Genomic DNA, 19,119 nt, shown 5'->3' with positions numbered 1-19,119 from the left:
AGCTTGTTGATCAGCGATTGCCACTATTTGAAAAGAACATTTTACAAGTATACAATTATGGCCCATTTTGGCCAATGTATATTTAGGTTATTTAAATATACAAAGACCAAACGGAAAATGCATTTTATTTATGTTACAATGTTCAATGCCAAAACTATAATTAAATCATAAATTGCAATTATTCGTATGGCAGTGATTCATGACTTTATTGAATTGTCTTTAATTTGTGTAAAATGAAGTTATTAATAAAAAACGAGTTTCACTTTATCTTGCATCCCTTTTTCCCCCCCTAGATGGGGACGTAACAACATTTAGAAATATTTCCCCATGGACCACCTGCAATCGTTGTAATTTTAACTAGTTGGTCTATGAATCACTGGTTGACAGTGCCATAATACAGTCCACACTGGAGAAGACGGCTTAGAACCCGGGACAGTTTATAGAGAAGATGAAGACGAGGCGTATTCATGAGAACAGTACATACATGCAAGTACTTCCGTCTGACCTGGGACTCAAAACCAGGTACTGTAGCCCGCTAAACCCAAAGACAGGAAAGAGAAGGAAAACATGCCAAATTAGGTAGAAAGTTGGACGAGTACCTTTCCTACCTTTCATCTCCACCTCTTCTGTGTTGTTGCAGCTCTCCGTGGAGCCCTGCTTGGAAGAAGAGGGCCGAGGGTAGAAATGGAAGAAGAGGGACGGAGAGAGAGACAGAAATGGATAAGACAGAAAGAGAGGTTAGTGAGGGAGAATTCAGTAGCCATGTGTGGTGGTGGTGAGGGGCCACCCCAGGTCGAGACATGAAAACAGCCAGACGGAGAGACAGAAGATGACTCCCTCCCAGGAGGACAAACCAGACACACAAACCAGCCAGGACAGCGGCCAGGGGGTAAACACACCAAACAGGCCACTCATCGCCCCATCAAGAGGTGTATCACAGGCCATATGATTACATATGATCGAGGGATCATAACGAGTGTGTCTGTACTGTGTGTCATTTCTCCAGAAAAAGAAAAGTGTGCCAGTGTGTCGTCCGTGTGAGACAAAAGACCTTTGTCAGCGTATAACGCGACAAAGAGATTTGTCTGCACTCAAAACACGTTGGACAAAGTCTTGGGTTAAGCATGTTATTCCTGATTTAATATGAAACTCAGAAGTGTCAATGTACAGATAAAACTGAGTTTTTACACAATAATAGGCTTTGCAAACTTTTGTGTTTAAAAAGCTGAAACTTTAAGATTGCATGCAGGGGGTGTTAAGAGTGGCATCACAATGGCAAAACTAGGTAAAGTGGGTGTTTGGCAACTGTAGTACGCCAATATGTTTTTGTTTAGGATGTGTAGGATTTTCGCATTAATACACCTCTCCCTCGAGTTTGGCAAACTATATGGAATGAACATCCAACTGTGCACATTGTGTTGCATTAATGTAACAATTATGTTGTTGGTGAGTGATGTACTTTTGAGAAAATCCTCCACGGGTTACGTGTGAGTATTTAGTGGTCGCCTGTGGCCATTACAGGGAGAGACTGCCACTTACCTTGGTGTCGCCGGCTGGGTTGTGGACAACAGTTGTCTGGGCTTCCTGGGGGGGGGAGGTTAGGAGACACTTTAACATGCAGGGAGAGGATGTAAAGGGGGGGGGGATGGGTCATGGAAGATGACAAGGGGGTCTTCTACCCAGGGCATTGTATTGAGTACACACAGACATGTATGCTACCTCAGTGGTTCCCAAAGTGGGGTCCGGGGACCCCCAGGGGTACCTGAGGGAGTTCCAGGGGGTCCCCAGCTAAATGGACCATTATTGCTCTGTAACTCTGAGAGTGTACGAATGCCATTTGTACACTCTCGGAGTTAAATTAACATTGATTTTACAATATAAATTGGGGTCCCAGAGATAGAAATGCCATTTAATGGGGGGTCTGTAGAGTAACATGCATGTCAAACTGGGGGTCCTTGAAATTAAACGGGTTGAGAATCACTGCTAGAGCCGTAAAAGTCTTCTCTTATGGGGGGGGGTCCCGGGCATATCTTTTCAAATGGGCGTCCGCGGGGCTATGTCCTTGACATGAAAAGGTTTGGGAACCACTTGATGTATGCTATACCTCCTACACCAAACACACGCACAGCCCAAAGCACGGGAGAGCCACAGTTAACAGAGGCAGCAGGATGTCCGGAAATGTCTGAAAATGTAGATGAAGACAGGAGGTATCGCGCGGCGGGGCACGCAGTGTCTCCGTCTGACACTTCTACAGTACGCCCACGTTATGACACAAAACGACAACTACATTGTGGCATTATCGGTGAAGGACATCACCAAACCAATGGCAACCAATGACCTTTAGAATGCATGGAAACAGCAAAACAACACCTACAGGTTGTATATTCGGCCTTGCCTGAGGAGGGGGATGGTGTGTGTGTGTGTGTGTGTGTGTTTTCTGGGTGTAACAGAGGCCAGGCGAGGGTCACAGGTACAACATTCAGTGGCCACCCCTTTACACACACTGCCAGAGAGAGAGAGAGAGAGAGAGAGAGAGAGAGAGAGAGAGAGAGAGAGAGAGAGAGAGAGAGAGAGAGAGAGAGAGAGAGAAAGAGAGAGAGAGAGAGAGAGAGAGAGAGTGTGTCTGTGAAGTCAGTGTGAGCGCAACAGACGGATGGAAGGAAGAGGAAGCAGAGCTGAACAAAAGAAAAGAGATAAAAACAGCGTGGCAAAAGCAAACGATGGCGGAAATCAAGTAGAGAGATGGAATATACCATTGGCGCCGAAGATGACATGCTGCTGTCTTTGGTGCTACTGTTTTTACTGTCGGCCGCCTGCTGCATGCCGGGGCAAAGAAAAACACAACACAGAGCCATTTGTAGTAAAGCTAACCTTAAGGTGGGTATATAGGTCTCGTCTTAAGCCCCACATTACTTGAGCATACTTTTTTAGCACGGTGTATACTAGCTTGGGGCCAGAGTGTTGTGTGTACTCCCGAGAAAGGTGCTTCAAAATTCATACAACATACACCACAATACAACTGTCCGTAAAAACCCATTTTGACCCGAGATCAGATTCTAAAAATGTCTGTCATCCTGACAGTTTTCTGCAAAAGCTATGTTTCTGTGTCAGTCGTTCTTCGATTTGTGAAAAATAGCAGATCTACAAGCTCATAGCCTAAAGCATAACATAATGCTAATTACCAAAAGGGGTTCCAACCCAAAATGGGTTAAGCCCCTTACTTGAGCATACTTTTTTAGCACGGTGTATAGCTGGGGGCCAGAGTGTGTCCCGAGCAAGGTGGTTCAAAATTCATACAACATACACCACAATACAACTGTCCGTTAAACGAGGACTACACGTTTTTTTAAATCTTTTTTTCTTCTTGTTATATCCAAAATGAGTTGTAAAAACAGAGAAGCACCCTCTGAACAACAGCAGTCATTTAACCCATTTAGGCCTGACCTCAAAATAAAAATAAAAAAAAAGAAATCTTCTAAATCCTCCAGTTTTCTGAAAAAAAAAAGAAAATCACGATTTTTCAAAAACAGCAGACCTACAAGCTCGTAGCGCTGAGCGATGAGCTTGTAGATCTGCTATTTTTCAACAGCTAAAGCAGAACATAATGTTTAAAACACCAAAAAGGGGTTTCCGCCCGCAAAATGGGTTTTAACATGGGCCCATCGGCGCTCGAGTCCCACTTTCCAAGCCATTGCTGCCTGTAGATAACGTACAAAAGCGACCACGGCGTGGCACCCTCCTACTTGCGGCCTATGATCCCGTCCCACCCATTCACAGTTTTTCACACACACTGCCAGCAGTTAATATGAGCTGCCCGTTACTCCCTTCCCTATATGACCCACCCTGGGCAAGACCGCGACTAAAAAGACTATCAGCGGAAGTGCGGGATTTTAGCGGAAGTATCGCCAAAGGAAATGACGTTGATGCTTTACAAATCAGTTTACATTCTCCGTGAATGAAAAAAAGTGTTGTGATTGGTCGGGAAAATATCGTATCCGGGGTAAATACATCTGACGGATATTCCGGAGGATACAACCGCCGATAGCTTCTCAGCCTTAGGTTGTGACCAGGCTTTTCTTTTCGCAGATAAGTAAGCCTGGGACCGAGGCTATATATGACCTATGTGAATAAGGCCAGCTCAAATATACTCAAGTACTGAGCTGAGGTCATGCTGACCTCCTCAATTAAGAACAGTTGGCTGGCAGAGGGCAAATTGACCCTAGCCTATCACTGCTGTATTCTCAATTAGTGAGCACCTGTATCCACCCTGCAATCAGCACAGCACACTTTAGAGTTTGTCAAGCCTAGTTTTCTGCTCATTCTGTACAGACCACATTGTTGTGAGTACTGATTTATTTATGTGCTGTTGTAAAGTGTTTGGAAATGTGTGCATGTTTTAGGCAGGTGATGTTTGTATGTTTAGCCAGTTGTATTTTGTTGATGGAAATGATTGTAATTTTATGTTCATGTGTTTTGTGTGTTTGCAGAACCACACACACATGCTTTCTGTACAACTCTACGTTCTTCAGTAAAACCCTCAACCCAAGTGCTTTGTTGTTCTTGACCGAACCACCTGGAGCGGTGCAAAGCTTCCAAACCGCACTACAAAATATCTGTAAATAAGTCTCCCTATAGAGCGTCGCAGTCCCACCCACATATTTTGGACCAAACAAATAATTACAACAAAAAAAAAGTGTTGTAACCTGCCATATATTTTCTTCTAATTATTTGTTCGGCCCAAAAAACTGTGTGTCATGATTTGTCACGACAAGAGTTGGCTTTGTCCGCGGCGTAAAAGGTCTTTAAATAAATACTTTTTGAAATGTCTATGAGGAAAATGAACGGAGAATAATTTCCTGGGCCCTGGTAGGGGGCGGGACTGCGACGCTCTATAGGCTCAGAAACAGTGGAATGACCTCTGACGTCCCTCCGTCGGTCAGGACTGCCAAGTGACTCCCCAGCTTCTTCAAATTATACGTCACTCATTACGAGCCTACCACCTCAACCGTGGTCATTACCAGCCTACCACTTCAACCCTGGTCAATGTTCGATTGACTCAACAGCACCACCTAACATCCACCCTTTAATATTTAGTGGTTATCTTTGCATCTGCAATTCCTTCTCGCTCATCATTTGCACGTGTTGCATATACAGGTACATTCTTATTATTTATTCCAATTACCCCGTTGTTGATCTTGCACTCTGAATCAGAGAAAGTCTTATATTCAGACACTCTGAAGAAGAGTGTCTGCTAAATACCTACAAACATGTATCTGTAAACATGTGAAACGAGGGTCTGAAGAGGCATCGATCTGCCTCTTTGTATTGTGATACCCACTGAATGCATCCGGTGACCGGTATATTGTGAACATTACCAAAGGGAAAATCTTCTAAATAAACATGTCACCACACAGATACATTCTAGGACCTCATCTCACTGGACATGTCCCCAGCCCTTCAATAAAAAGATATAGGTAAATCAAAAGTGCCGGTTTAAATTAAAAAATAAATAAATTAATGTTTTGTCATGGATAGCACACCTGCAACAGCTCCACCTTGTGGCATTCGACTGTCCTGTTAGCCAGCCAAGCCACAGGAATACTGTATAATAATAACAATGAAGGAGATGAAGTTTAGAACTACAAGTGTCTTAACTGTCCATGCAGTGCAAGGCCTTGACGAGAGGGTTTAGTTATTTCTCCAATATTGGGTAATATTGTAAGCATGTAATTTGCCACCGACCCCCATCTGAAAATATGTTGTTCCAGGGACCCCCTCAGAAGCAAAGATTTGAGTTAAAAACTTTGGCTCTGAAGGAATATTATATTCAAAGATTTGCGACACATTTTCACGATTTTAAAAAAATAGCAGACCTACAAGCTCGTAGCGCTATCAGCTTGTAGATCTGCTATTTTTCAATAGCTAAAGTACAACATAATGCTTGAAACAGCAAAAGGGGTTCCCGCCAGGAGTGGGTTAAGCACTTAAACCCTATTGAATAATTGCAAATCTTTTTCACCTATGACATGCACACAAAAGCGACTTCAGGGTGAAAAGTTATACATTTATGGAGCAGAAAATGTCAGTCTGCAAAGTTGCTCCTCAAAGCATCAACAGTTGTGGAGACTATTACATTACTGTTATAACAGTGTGACTTCTCAAGTGTAATTTCTATCTATTTATTTATTTCAATCTAGAACGCAACACATTGCCATCATGGAATTGCTACCTTCATTAAACTGTTGCTCCTGTTGCTTGACCATTAAACTGTTGCACCTGTTGCTTGACCATTAAACTGTTGCACCTGTTGCTTGACGATCACTCAACTGCTGGGCTTCGTTTTGATTCTTACCATTAGCCTCATCCCTCTCAGAACATAATACACAACAAATACATACAAGCCCATGTAAGACAGTCGGCCCATATAAGACATTCATGGGTTGAAAATGAAGTCCTACACCAGCCATGTTGGGGACCAAACAGGTGTTGCAAACAAATGAATTTGTTCGCCAATCCGACTGTACAGACAAATTGAAACATGGCTGGTATGGGACTACATTTGCAACCCATGAATTTAATGATAGAAAAATGTAATGACTGGAACTAATCAGTTTAAAGTTTGCCAAAATCGGACATTCATTTTGTTTGACCTCTAATGCAGCTAAGACACATCTTGGTAATATCCCCAGGAATAATGAAATAGTTCTGGTGATGTATTAATACCATGAAACAAAAAGTACGGTATCTACTGTATAGAATATAAATTGTTGCCCTGCCCGACATTACATACTGTACATATTTACACTCGATGACCGTTAACTACAACTACAGTCTTCGGCGGTCAGAGGATTGCCACAGGAACAGCTTGACCGAAATTGTTACTGGAAACATTCCGCCCACTTTCTGTTTGCAATATATGTATCTGATCATTGGTCCAGTTTAACCCAAGTGTACAGTGTGACATCTTCAAACTGACAAATCTGTTAACTCAGACTTCTTCAACCCTGTTCCTATGGAATCCCACATACAGTACAGTACTGCTCAATAACACCTGTTCCAAGGGATCCCATGGACAGTACTGCTAGATAAACCCTGTTCCTAAGTGTTGTAATCTGATCGCCCACGGCTGTGTACTTGTACGTGAGAGCACAGTGCACTTGATAATGTATCGTGTACTGACTGAACTGTAGCATACTTTATAGTTAGCTACTGGAGACATCTCAGAGAGTAAGGTCAGCTTGCTGCAGTTAGCAGTGTTGTTAGTTACGTCATTAGGATCCAGCTCTATACATTTCCTGTATGTGTGTAATACACTTTGTGAACCTTTAGCGTGATACTGTCTCGTGTCGCGTTATTGTTCTCCCGGGCCCGTCGACCGCCGCCACCGTACCAAAGGTATACTTCAACCGGATTGTCACACACACCACCCAGCCGGCACACACCACTACCCGTCTGTCAAACAGACGAGGGTTCAGTACTTAAGAGTAAAGGTTACTGTATATTATGCCACTACAGATGGACCATACTCTCTCTTCTACAGAGTCCCAACTACAATTTCTGCACTCTTTAGGGATCACCAAAGAATGTGTCTGAAGAATGCTACTCTAGGCAACCGAGACATCGATTAGGGAGAGAAGAATAACAAACTATAAAAACGCAGAAACGATAAATACTTTAGAAAATAAATGATTATGACGCAAGAGCAAAATGGCCACGCTGTGTGAATATGGTTAAATACAAAATAAATGATCACCTACTCCCTTAAGCCAGGCCTCACTGCCCCGTGCTTCACTGGCAGAGCTAAAGAGCACTAGTGTAGCTGTGGAGAGCATGGGAATGCTGTGTGCGCGGCATGTGTGTGTAAACACTTGGGCGACAAGTTATTGAAAGACTCCCCTTTGTATGTCCCTTATACAGATTTCCATAATAGGACTGCTTTTTTACAATGTTCTATTTTTGTAAGAATGATAAGATTGGCAGAAACGTCGTGCTGTGCTTTGTATCCGTGAGCAAGTCACCGTCTTAAAGGGGGCTGAAATCAATCCAACTATGTCAGAAGATTAGTCCCGTTAGACCTGAATCTCTAAACCCGACCTCTAATCAATGGGTAGATACATCTTGGTCAGGCTGCAGAGGTGGAGGGGTGTGTGCGCGTGCGTGCGTGTGTGTGTGTGTGTGTGTTTGTGCCTGCCCATGGCAGTTTGAATGCAGAGATGTTGAATGGAATTGACAAAAAATCTGACCGGATGAAAAATAACAATATAAAAACACGTCACAGACCCCATCTGGCACTATCAGTCATCACAGTATACGACAAGAGCAAAGAGAAAGATAGAAGGGGAAGATACCAAAAAATAATAATAATGAAAGAAAACAAATGAAAGAAAAGACAAGGTGATCTCACCATCATACAAACACTGGAGCTGGATTTCCTTTTCTGAACAGATAGCAACGGAGAGGAAAGGAAAAGGAAGAACAGGGAAGTCATCGGGAAAACAAGAAAAAAACAATCAAAGTAGCCAAAAAAGTGAAACTGCCGTTAATTCCACAAAGGAAACAGTGCTGCAACACAAACCGGGGGGGGGGGGGGGGGGGGGAGACACATGGACGTCTTGCCATTGCGGGAAATAAATTGACTTACTGCAAGTGTAAAAGCAAACTCAGGTGTTTTCCCCCCCTATTAAACCATTTAGGCCTGACGTTGAAATATAGATTTTTTAAAGTATTCTGAAAGAATATATTTTCAAAGATTTGTGCCGCATTTTCACGATTTTTCAAAAATAGCAGACCTACAAGCTCGTAGCGCGCCACTCGGTGGCGCGCTATGAGCTTGTAGATCTGCTATTTTTCAATAGCTAAAGTATTACATAATGCTTAGTTAAAACACCAAAAGGGGTTCCCGCCCAGAATGGATTAATTTAGTTTTAAGAAATAAATAAGATTTATTGGAAATCATTAAAGGTGTACTAAAAAAAAATGACTTAGCGGTCATGTGGTGTACTCAATGAGACTGGATTATATGGATTTAGGTAGCGCATAGCTTTTCCAGTTACATACATAATTGAGATTATTTTGGGGGGGGGGGTCCTTGTCTGTAATGGCACTTCACTGCACATGCATTGAGGCAAAACCAAAGTTAACACTGATAAATGACGGTAGCTTGGATCTCTGTGGTTCAGAGACTTGCTTGCTACCAAGAAAAATAACAAAAATGTACCACGTTTAACCTAGTGAATGATCACACCTCCCTTACTTTCACTGATGCGTTAGAATCTAACTGGTAGACCTTATTAGCCAACATGAACTGGATAATTTCAGAGTAAGATGGTGCATCTTTTTTTGTCTCTAGTCTAGATAGTGCTTTTTTTTCTTTTTTTTTTAAATCAAATTAAAAAAATCTTCAGACAACTATTGACTGAATACAGGAACTCGTTGTGGTTGGAACCATCCAAATACTCCAATACCAAAAACATTAATTAATTAATAATTAATTAATTAAACTAACTAATTAGAGCGACAGAAAGAGAAGAGAAGGAAAGACAGTAAGACGGGGAAAACAAGTTAGAGTCCAAAACATAATTCAGAAACGTACCTTTACACCGTCCGACTTTTTGTTGAGTAAGCTTTTACATGCTGAAAGACAGAAAGACAACAGATGGTGAGGCTGTGTGTGTGCTAGGTCATTTCCAATGGAAAGATCAGGGGCATCGGTCAACCTGCAGGATGAACAGATTGTGAAAAAGAGCAAGGCATTGTCTGATGGTGAAGTCTCCAGGGCTTTTATGAATTCACAACAGAGAACACAAAGCTGCGAACACAAACTGTTGCATAATATTTAAAGACATTGTGTGATGTGTCGGATAGCATCTTTACTCCTTAGAACCCCATTCATGTCATTTAACCTTAACCCATTCTGACCTGAGATCAGATTCTAACGCACAGAAGAATGGTGGTTCTTTAACGCATTTTGACCTGAGATCATCATCAGACTCTAAAAATGTCTTAAATCCTGACAGTTTAAAAAAATAGCAGACCTACAAGCTCGTAGCGCGCCACTCGGTGGCGTGACAACGCAAGCGTAAAAAAAAAAATGCTAAACAGAATCCAGGTCTGCTCAGTCGCGGGCCTGTGCGGCTGTGCACGAAACACGCACAGACATTTCACGGGACTGCACCGACGTGAATACGCCCCTCGTCTTCTCAGTCAGAAAAAAACCTGCAGGTCTCATTGAAAATGAATTACTAGGCGTGTTAATCGCTGCCCGTTTCAAAGGACCTTTCACTAGTATGAGACCACACCTTCGCTCAAGATGAACAGTTTATTGAAACGGAATGAGATGAATGCATGGAGTGGAGTGAGGAACCCAAGGTAGGGCGAGACTCGGAGGTGGGGGCGTATAGTCTCTGGAGCTGACGGTCATCTTTGCTCCAACCCATGTTTGGTCTGTCGTGGAGCAGAACAAACAACTTGGTTGAGAGATCGCAGGTGTATTTTACACTGTGGTGATTGCACCGGGGATTAGGCCAGGTGATAATGAAAGGCAGGTGAGCGGTGGCGAGCCTGGCGATGAGCTTGGCAGCGCCGGGCGAACCTGGCGCTGGGTGGGAGGTGGTGGCCCGGGTGGGCGGAGCCGCACCCACCAGCATGCTCGTTAGGGAGGGAGGGAGGGGGACAGGTAGGAGGGGGGGAAGGGAGGAGGGAAGAGGGCCGGGCACGTGTCCGTTGATGCTGCTCTGAAGCAGGAGGAGGTTGGTGGGCGGAGTTGGTGGGAGGTGGTGGCCCGGGTGGGCGGGGCCGGACAGGGAGCACAGAGCCTATCCTAGGGGGAAAGGGGGGGTTTGGAGGTGGAGGGAGGCGGAGCACCAGCGTGCTCGTTAGGGAGGGGGGGGGGGAAGCATGGTGGTCCGTGTGATTGGAGCCACTCGAGTCTGGGATGAGAAGGGCCGGGGGGAGACAGGTCTGCCTGGACCTCGGCTGAGAGGCTGGACTCCGGTGACCGGTGAGGTAGAAGGAGGAGTCAGAGTGAAGCTCAAGCTGTGGCTGAGCTGGGATGTTATAGCACAAAACAATTGGTTGGACCGTTAAGATGCAAGAATGTCGTGCTTAGAGACTGAAAAAGTGTTGTAATAGAGTTGACTCCCCTGTATGGTAGTGATGGCTGGAGGTGTTGTTCAGAGGTGTTTAGGGAGGAGGCGGCGTTCAGAGTGAACTGCTTGAGGTGTTTAGAAAATGGCTGGAGCACTTGAACACTTGTACAAAAGCTTTAGTAAATTATAGAGAACGTTTCAAAAGAACGTGTGTACAATTGGAACTACTGAGAGAGCATGATACTCACGGTAGAAGTTAGACTGGAACATGGCGAGTGTTAGTGGCACTTGATAAAATAATTAATCTCATACTCCTCAAGCATAGTGAGGACAATTAATTGAAAGCAATGAATAGCAGAAGTAGCTGGTCTGCAAGCACACAACAAATTATTTGAACAGTTCCTAGCAAGGAATAAAGTGATGGCGAATCTGAAGAATAGTGAAAATAGCCGATCTACAAGTGCAGTACTCACAACCCATGTTTGGTCTGTCGTGGAGCGAGAACAAACAACTTGGTTGAGAGATCGCAGGTGTATTTATGCTGTGGTGATTGCACCGGGGATTGGCCGGGTGGTAATGAAAGGCAGGTGAGTTTGATGAGGGGGGAGGAGTTGTTGATAATGGGGGAGGAGTGGTTAAGGTCAAGCGGAAGGAGGTCTCTTCTCCCGAAACTGCGTTGTCTAAATACAACTTCCCTTAGAATGCATGGTATAAGTAAGTACCAGTAGTTTGTAAACCTGTGTCTACATGCCCACAGTGACACTGTATCACATGCATGCAACTGACCGAGTTGTCAAATAACCACAAAGACTTAAATACAAATCTGCAAAACTAATACAAGAAAAAAATTGCATGCACGTGCGTGCGTGCACACACACACGCACATGTGGTCACACATACTATGGGGTTCAATAAAGTGTTTAGTATCATAAACTCAACACCACAACTGCAGGCAAAAAAAAAAAAAAAAAACTCCATATCCCAGTTGGCATCTCTGCAAATGTGGTAATGTGTCGCTTGCGGCTGGTGTGTAATTAATTTACCAGCATTATTTAAGCTCAAGCTAAAATGTCCTTTACCCATGTAAGAAAACAATCTCACACTCTCCTGACCGATCAATGAAGGGAGGAAGAGATTAGAAACGAAAAACATGCCCATCAATCAATCCATGCCGTTTCCATTAAGCCATCAACTCTGGCCTGAGTGAACAGCTCATGATATCACATGGACGCGTGGGTTATCATTATTCAGTTTTGAGCCCCAGCCATTCACACAGAAACAACAGGGACAGCAGAGCAGTATCCGGTTTTCCATGCAAGAGGGCATCATACTGTAGTAGTATACGCTCACATGCATGCTGGTCTGGGTGCAGAGGGGGGGGGATTGCAGGGTAGGCATCGACCAAGCATCGGCCATGCCAGGAGTGGAATGATGGTTACAGTAGATGATGGCTGGTCTTTTTATGTTATAGGGCTGTAGTGAGGCATGTACCTGTAAGTGGAACTATAGGCTCTTATAGTAAGTGAGGTACAGTGGATGGCAGTAGAAACACAGGTGCACATTGCTTTGGACAGAAAAGGTGGCCCGGTGTGGCTCAGTCGCTATACAGTACAAGAAGTTATGGCCCACGTCCAAGAGCTCTGTGTCACAGCACACACAGCTCTGGCAGAATACGTGTGTGTGTGTGTGTGTGTGTGTGTGTGTGTGTGTGTGTGTGTGTGTGTGTGTGTGTGTGTGTGTGTGTGTGAGAGTCACAGCTAATACACCAGATATTGTTGTTGTTGATGAGGACAGTAGAGAAGTGACCATTTTGGAAGTGGCATGTATACATTTGACCACAGTCTGGAAGAGGCATTCCTTACCAAGGTGCTTAAGTACCAGCGTCTTAAGGATGCTATTATACAGCTTGGCTACAGATGTAAACTACTTGTGTTCACATCTGGAAGCCTCGGTAATGTCCACAAATCAGTCGTGAGGGGCCTGCAGATTGCAGGCATGCCCAATAAGCCGAGAGCTATAAGGCATCGGCAAAATTCTGTTCAGTGTCTGCAATAATTGGCGGTCGCCATATATGGAGAAGGCGATGCTTTCTGTACCCGTGATCTGTACCTGAAGCACTTGTTGTAGAGTGTTCTCAAGTTTGCGCATCCACTATAACACTGTTTGTGTTCAAGAAATTTCTTGTAAAATGTGAATACAAATAAAGATGTTATCGCGGGCGTGTGCGTGTGTGTGTGTGTGTGTGTGTGTGCGAGAGCATGTTGGTGAGATGAGTGTGTAAATGATGGGGGGGGGGGGGGGGGGGTACAAACAACCCAGGCCACATGCCAACAGACAGAGGAAGAGGCTGTCAGTGCCAGGCTGTCAGTGGCCTTCCTCCACGCAGACATACCTTCCTGTGCCATTGCGGCCGTGCTGGTGGAGGCAGCAGGGCTGGTGTGCTGCCGTCCCACTAGTGAACAGAGAGGACGTTCAGTTCCAAGAAGGGTCAGAGATAGGTAGTCGGCGTTGATAGTTTGATACCCCAGTAAAAACCGAAACGGCGTGGGAAAACTGCACGGCGACCATGAGACTGCAGCTTTGAGACGCTGGTCACGAACGACGACAAGTCCTCAATGTTTTGTTCACGATGAGACTATTTTCAAAGTGTTATACCATTTATTCATTGAACCATGTTAGTCCTTAACAGCCTTTCAGGACTTTGGCTTGCCCATCTTTGGGGAGTATGTATGTGTCCCTCGGCCCCTTATGTGTTTTTGTAAGAGAAAAACACATCGGTTCAATCCATGAAACCAAATGTGCAGGTTTGAGAGGATTGACCAATCTAACCTTCTCATAAGAGGAAATGTGAGCCGAGCTCCATAATAAAGCACAGACCAAAAAGACAACAAAAAAAAGTTAAGCAAAAGTCCCAGTCTGTTCCATGACGTGTGACGATTCAATGTTGCTCAGCCTCACACAAGTTCAGACAGAACAGATTTTCAGAAAACACGCAAAATGGATAACTCCGGCTCAAAAATAAAAGCCTGGTCAAAACCCATTGGAAAAATCAGGCATAGGAAGTGGGAGCCAACTTGTATTTCGCTAAACCAATAACAGTGCAGAGGGGCATCGCTCCAAATTTGATGCCTTCAGTGTTCTCCGCTATTTTCAACCGGGGAGGGGAGGTAGAGGAGTGGGGACGGGCGCTCAGATCGGTGAACCAATAGCATCCACCGGTTGTTTTCCCCAGCACCCGCCCCCTCTGGACCAGAAATCACACACACACACACACACACACACACACACACACACACACACACACACACACACACACACACACACACACACACACACAGGCTGGGGGGCAGGATGGTTGGCAATTGACTCAAATAACACCAAACATTACCCGTGTTCTTCTCACCTGAAAAGTTCCTGGACACCAGCATCGTTGTAAGGATAGCTCCCTGGAAAGACGCAGGGAAATTCGGATTAGAATAATCTCATTTCAAATCTGATTTAATTGAGTGTATAAATGTGACCAAATGGGCCCTTACAGTTACAGGTCTACTTGGTCAGATGTGCACGCTCTCAGAGTTACAGGTATGTATAGTCCAAACATTTGTATACGATCACAGAGACTGCACAGGTTGCAGAAAGAAAAGTGTGTAAGGAATTCCCAAACTGAGGAGCACCCGTTGTAGTTCACTTAATGTAATAATAATAATAATAATAATTGTAATTGTTATTATTGTGTGTGAGGCGTGTGAGTGTGCGTGTGTGTGTGTGTCTCAGTCAATCGCAGCAATTGGCAGTGAGGTTTTGAAGACAGATGGTTTGAATTGTGGTTGGAATTGCTTACACGCGAAAGAAACCAAAGAGTATATATATATATAAAGAAGAAATGGACACGGTACACGTTCCTGGGAGACACACTGTTGCCCAGTGGCGTGCACAGATAGACACTAGGGGGTGCTAGAGCACCCCCTGCCCTTTTGGCAATTTTGCTCAAAAAAAGAAAAAAAAAGGTTTAATTTTTTTTCCTTAATTTGTAGTGTGTGGACCATGCGGTGACATTGATCAAATCTTGATGAAAAAAAACCGCTTCTACTATATTATTTAGACCCCCCACAATCTAAAGCTATGTTTCTATGTCAGTGGTTCTTCGATAAAAAAATAAATAGCAGACCTACAAGCTCGTAGCGTGCCACTCGGTGGCGCGCTATGAGCTTGTAGATCTGCTATTTTTCAATAGCTAAAGCACCAAAATGGGTTCCCGCCCCAAAATGCGCTGCACAAGGTGCCCTTTTTTTCACTTGAGCACCTGCCCCTCTAAATGTCTGTGCACGCCACTGCTGTTGCCAAACGTCCATGTATGTGTGCGAGTGAGTCAGTGTTGTTTTCGTGGACTAAAACTATGACGAAAGATGTTCGTCGACTACCTTTTTTCACTGGAGAAAACTAAATGGAAACTAAATGAAAACTAAGCTACGATGACGAAAACTAAGACTAAATATAATGACAAATAAAAACTAGACTGAAACGTTAGGAAGGGACTAGTGGACAAGAGATCCAGTATAAGTCACTTTACACTTGGTTGTATGCTGAAAATAGCTGCGACGCGTTGTGTGCTCGTAGATCTGCTATTTTCAGCAAGTGTAAAATTGCATTACAACGGCATCAAGGCCCGCCAAAATACATTTTAGTCGACTAAATCAGCTGTAGATTTAGTCGACTAAAATCTCATGATATTTAGTCGACTAAAACTAGACTAACACTAAGACATTCCTGGTGACTAAAATGTGACTAATACTAAAAGGAAAACTATTCAAAAGACTATGACTAAAACTAAAATGGCTGCCAAAAACAACATTGGAGTGAGTGTGTATCTACTATCTAGACATACTTTAAGTTTCCTCCTGGCATTGAACTTGCGCAGGCATTCCACGGTCTCTTGGCGGTGTATCATGGAGGCCACGGTGGAGCGTTGCTGGACGGGAGAGAGGAGAGAATGCAACAGGTGTGTAAATAATCAGATTAGATTAGCCCATTCTGACCCGAGATCAGATTCTAAAAAATGTCTTCTATACATCCTGACAGTTTTCTGAAAAGGCTATACGTTTCTATGTCAGTCGTTCTTCGATTAAAAAAAAAAATCAGACCTACAAGCTTGTAGATCTGCTATTTTTCAATAGCTAAAGCACGACATAATGCTAACACCAAAAAGGCGTTCCCGCCGGTTTTAGGCACGTGTGAAGAAATGCTGTGAAGTAAGAATGCTTTCAAACGTGTCCGTTTTAAGTGTCAAATGTATCATTTTTAATTGATGAAAAGGTGTTATTTGTTTTGTCTGTTATTTAAATCTTTTGAAATGATAAATTTTTTAAAGACAGTGTGATTCATTCATTCGGAATTTCGGACCAGGCCATTTTGTCAGCGGTGAGCAAATGGCAGCAGAAGTGGGCCGTCACGATAAATTGAAAGATAACTGACAAAATATCCAAATAAGCAGGTATTACAACATCCACACTAGATGTACACAAACGTACTGATTTCGGAGCATTTAGGAGGCTTTCGATTTCTGCCCATGTACCGAAGGAGGAATCGTTGTGATAATGTTGTACATGCAGCAATGTGATGTGTTAATTTGGATATCCCACATAAATGTAAGCATTGCCAATGTGATCATTTTTTATACTTCTACCGTGATCATGCTAAATTGCTTGATGGGTGAAACATCAATGCAGTACCATGTTGATACAAGGGACTAAATTATTTTCGCTCCTATGCCACCAAAATGTGGAACGCCCTACCAACAGTCATTAAGACATGTGAATCCCTTGACTCCTTCAAAACCGCTCTCAAAGGGCACCTACGGACGGCTGCAATGCGAAACTGGTCCCCGTAAAATCTGAATCCCCCCCCCCTCTTCCCCTCACTGTATATGTTTCTTTTCCCTTTTTGCTTCCTTTATGATGAATTCCTGTTCTGTTCTTTGACTATATGACCATTTGTACGTCTCTAAATGTCTTGATGAATTGAACATGGTGGACCCTCTTGTAAACAAGTGTAATGCTTAATTGGGTCGTCCACTCACAGTTAACAGTCTTTGTATTGAGTTTGTGCTTGAAATGTACTGTAATTCTGCAAACTGTTAATAAATCAATCAATCAATCAAATCAATATTGTTTGTGTCTGATACACAGGATCACGGAGTACAAGCTGAACGCATGTACACAGTATATGTCTACTGTATGTACTCCCGTGGGCTGTGTCTGTTCAGGGGTATGTGGACTCACGCAGACCCAGGGGTGATTCAGGGCTTGGTCGGCCGTGATTCTCTTGGCGGGGTTGATGGTCAGCATCTGGTTAATGAGATTCTTGGCCTCGGGAGTGACTGTGTCCCACTCCGGAGAGGGGAACTGAGACACAGAGAGGTGCACACAGAGGAACAAGGTTGAGGAATAGCAGAATACTGTATATAGGGTTCAGTGTGTTATGATACAGTAGCATACATGCAGTACAGTACATGCGTGATCCATGACCGATGCAAAGTCTTAATGACATACACAAACATGGCATTGTTGCATCCTTCAGAAATTATATTTCAGTTAGCATGGAAGAATAACCTTGAAAGTACACACAGCAAATTTGTGGAAAAATAAGACAAGTATATACGCCATTACTCGTTTCCTTTTTTAAACTAAAATACAACTCCATAACAGATTTATGGGAATTAAGAAAAACTAGAACAGTGCCCGTTGGGGGGGTGATCAGGCGTGATCAATTGGCTAATAAAAAGGGTGAGGTTGCGCATAATTGTGATGTCAGAACATCAGTGTGATGTCAGAACAGGCACCTAGGCCGGTCATCCAGCCTGACGGCGTGTCGCAGGTTCGAGTCCCGAGCCCGTCGGCCTTTGCTGCACGTCTTACCCCCAAAAATATATGAAATTGGCCGCCGACCTGAAAATATGTTGTTCCAGGGACTCCCCCAGAAGCAAAGATTTGAGTTAAAAACGTTCACTCCGAAAGAACATTTATTCAAAGATTTGCGCCACATTTTCACAGGGTTTTTCAAAAAAATAGCAGATCTACAAGCTCGTAGCGCGCCACCGAGTGGCGCGCTACGAGCTTGTAGATCTGCTATTTTTCAATAGCTAAATTATAACATAATAATGTTTAAAACACCAAAAGGGGTTCCCGCCCCCAAAAATAAATGGGTTAAAATGCTTTAGTTTTTTAAAACTGAGCTCTCGGGGCACAGAACATAATTTTGGTCCGTTTTTCGGTAGGTCAGATCGTCGTCCTCCTCACAATAGGATTCAGGTTAAAAGAAAGCCCTTCAGCGACTTGTTTTAACGAAAGACTATCCGGCTCGCTCTGCGTGAGCCCGACAGAGAGACAAGACCGCCGCAGAACATCTCCCGTTTAGACAAACATCTTGGACCAGGTTATGATTAGCCCGATAATGTGCCCCCTCTCCCTATACGCCTCATTCTGTAGCTCCGATATGAGGTCACACACCCTGGGCCCCTCCCACCGCGGTTCAGAAACGGCCCATGTTTCCACAAGGAAACGCTTCTTAACCCTTTTCTGCACAATGAATCCAAAAAGTGAAGAGCTAAAAAAGTTTGACACTAATTCAAACTTAGAAAACGTCCAAGAAAAATTGAAACGGTTACGCGAGCGTTTCAGCGGTTGTTTAGTCAGCCGCTTCCATGTTTATCCAAGGACTGTCTAAAGAGGACGGGACGCGAAGACCGTAAGGGCGCCGCCATGTTGCTCACATGGTGCTCCATGGAAGGAAAGAAACATGCGCAGTTGAGACCAATGAAGCTGAACGCGGAAGTGTTGGCTGCATAAAGCCCATTGCGCATGTTTCTTTCCTTCCATGGAGCACCATGTGAGCAACATGGCGGCGCCCTTACGGTCTTCGCGTCCCGTCCTCTTTAGAAACAGTCCTTGTGTTTATCAAGGAAGTCGTGCGTGTGCGCATGCATGTCAAGTGAACTGAAGTCAGTTGGACATTTTCGACCAGGGGAGGCGCCGGG

General features: G+C 43.9%; 1 protein-coding gene across 2 annotated transcripts in view; it reads right to left on the bottom strand.

Moving 5' to 3' along the window:
• The window catches only part of camk2g2 (calcium/calmodulin-dependent protein kinase (CaM kinase) II gamma 2), a 70,458-nt gene that overhangs the window by 10,793 nt on the left and 40,546 nt on the right, over positions 1 to 19,119 (bottom strand). Inside the window, exons 10-17 of one of the 2 annotated variants that reach the window (XM_083775471.1) lie at positions 17,366 to 17,488; positions 15,973 to 16,056; positions 14,491 to 14,533; positions 13,480 to 13,539; positions 9,593 to 9,633; positions 2,754 to 2,816; positions 1,540 to 1,584; positions 609 to 654 (exon numbers count right to left, since the gene is read on the bottom strand). In XM_083775471.1, coding sequence (XP_083631597.1) covers positions 609 to 654; positions 1,540 to 1,584; positions 2,754 to 2,816; positions 9,593 to 9,633; positions 13,480 to 13,539; positions 14,491 to 14,533; positions 15,973 to 16,056; positions 17,366 to 17,488 — 505 coding nt within the window. The remainder of the gene's footprint in view (positions 1 to 608; positions 655 to 1,539; positions 1,585 to 2,753; positions 2,817 to 9,592; positions 9,634 to 13,479; positions 13,540 to 14,490; positions 14,534 to 15,972; positions 16,057 to 17,365; positions 17,489 to 19,119) is intronic. The other variant, XM_083775472.1, reaches the window with a different exon arrangement.

The sequence above is a fragment of the Protomyctophum parallelum genome (assembly GCF_964188405.1).
Source record: "Protomyctophum parallelum genome assembly, chromosome: 10".
NCBI lineage: Eukaryota > Metazoa > Chordata > Actinopteri > Myctophiformes > Myctophidae > Protomyctophum > Protomyctophum parallelum.
Note: the sequence above shows the minus strand (reverse complement) of the source record. Positions and strands in the feature narration are given on the sequence as shown.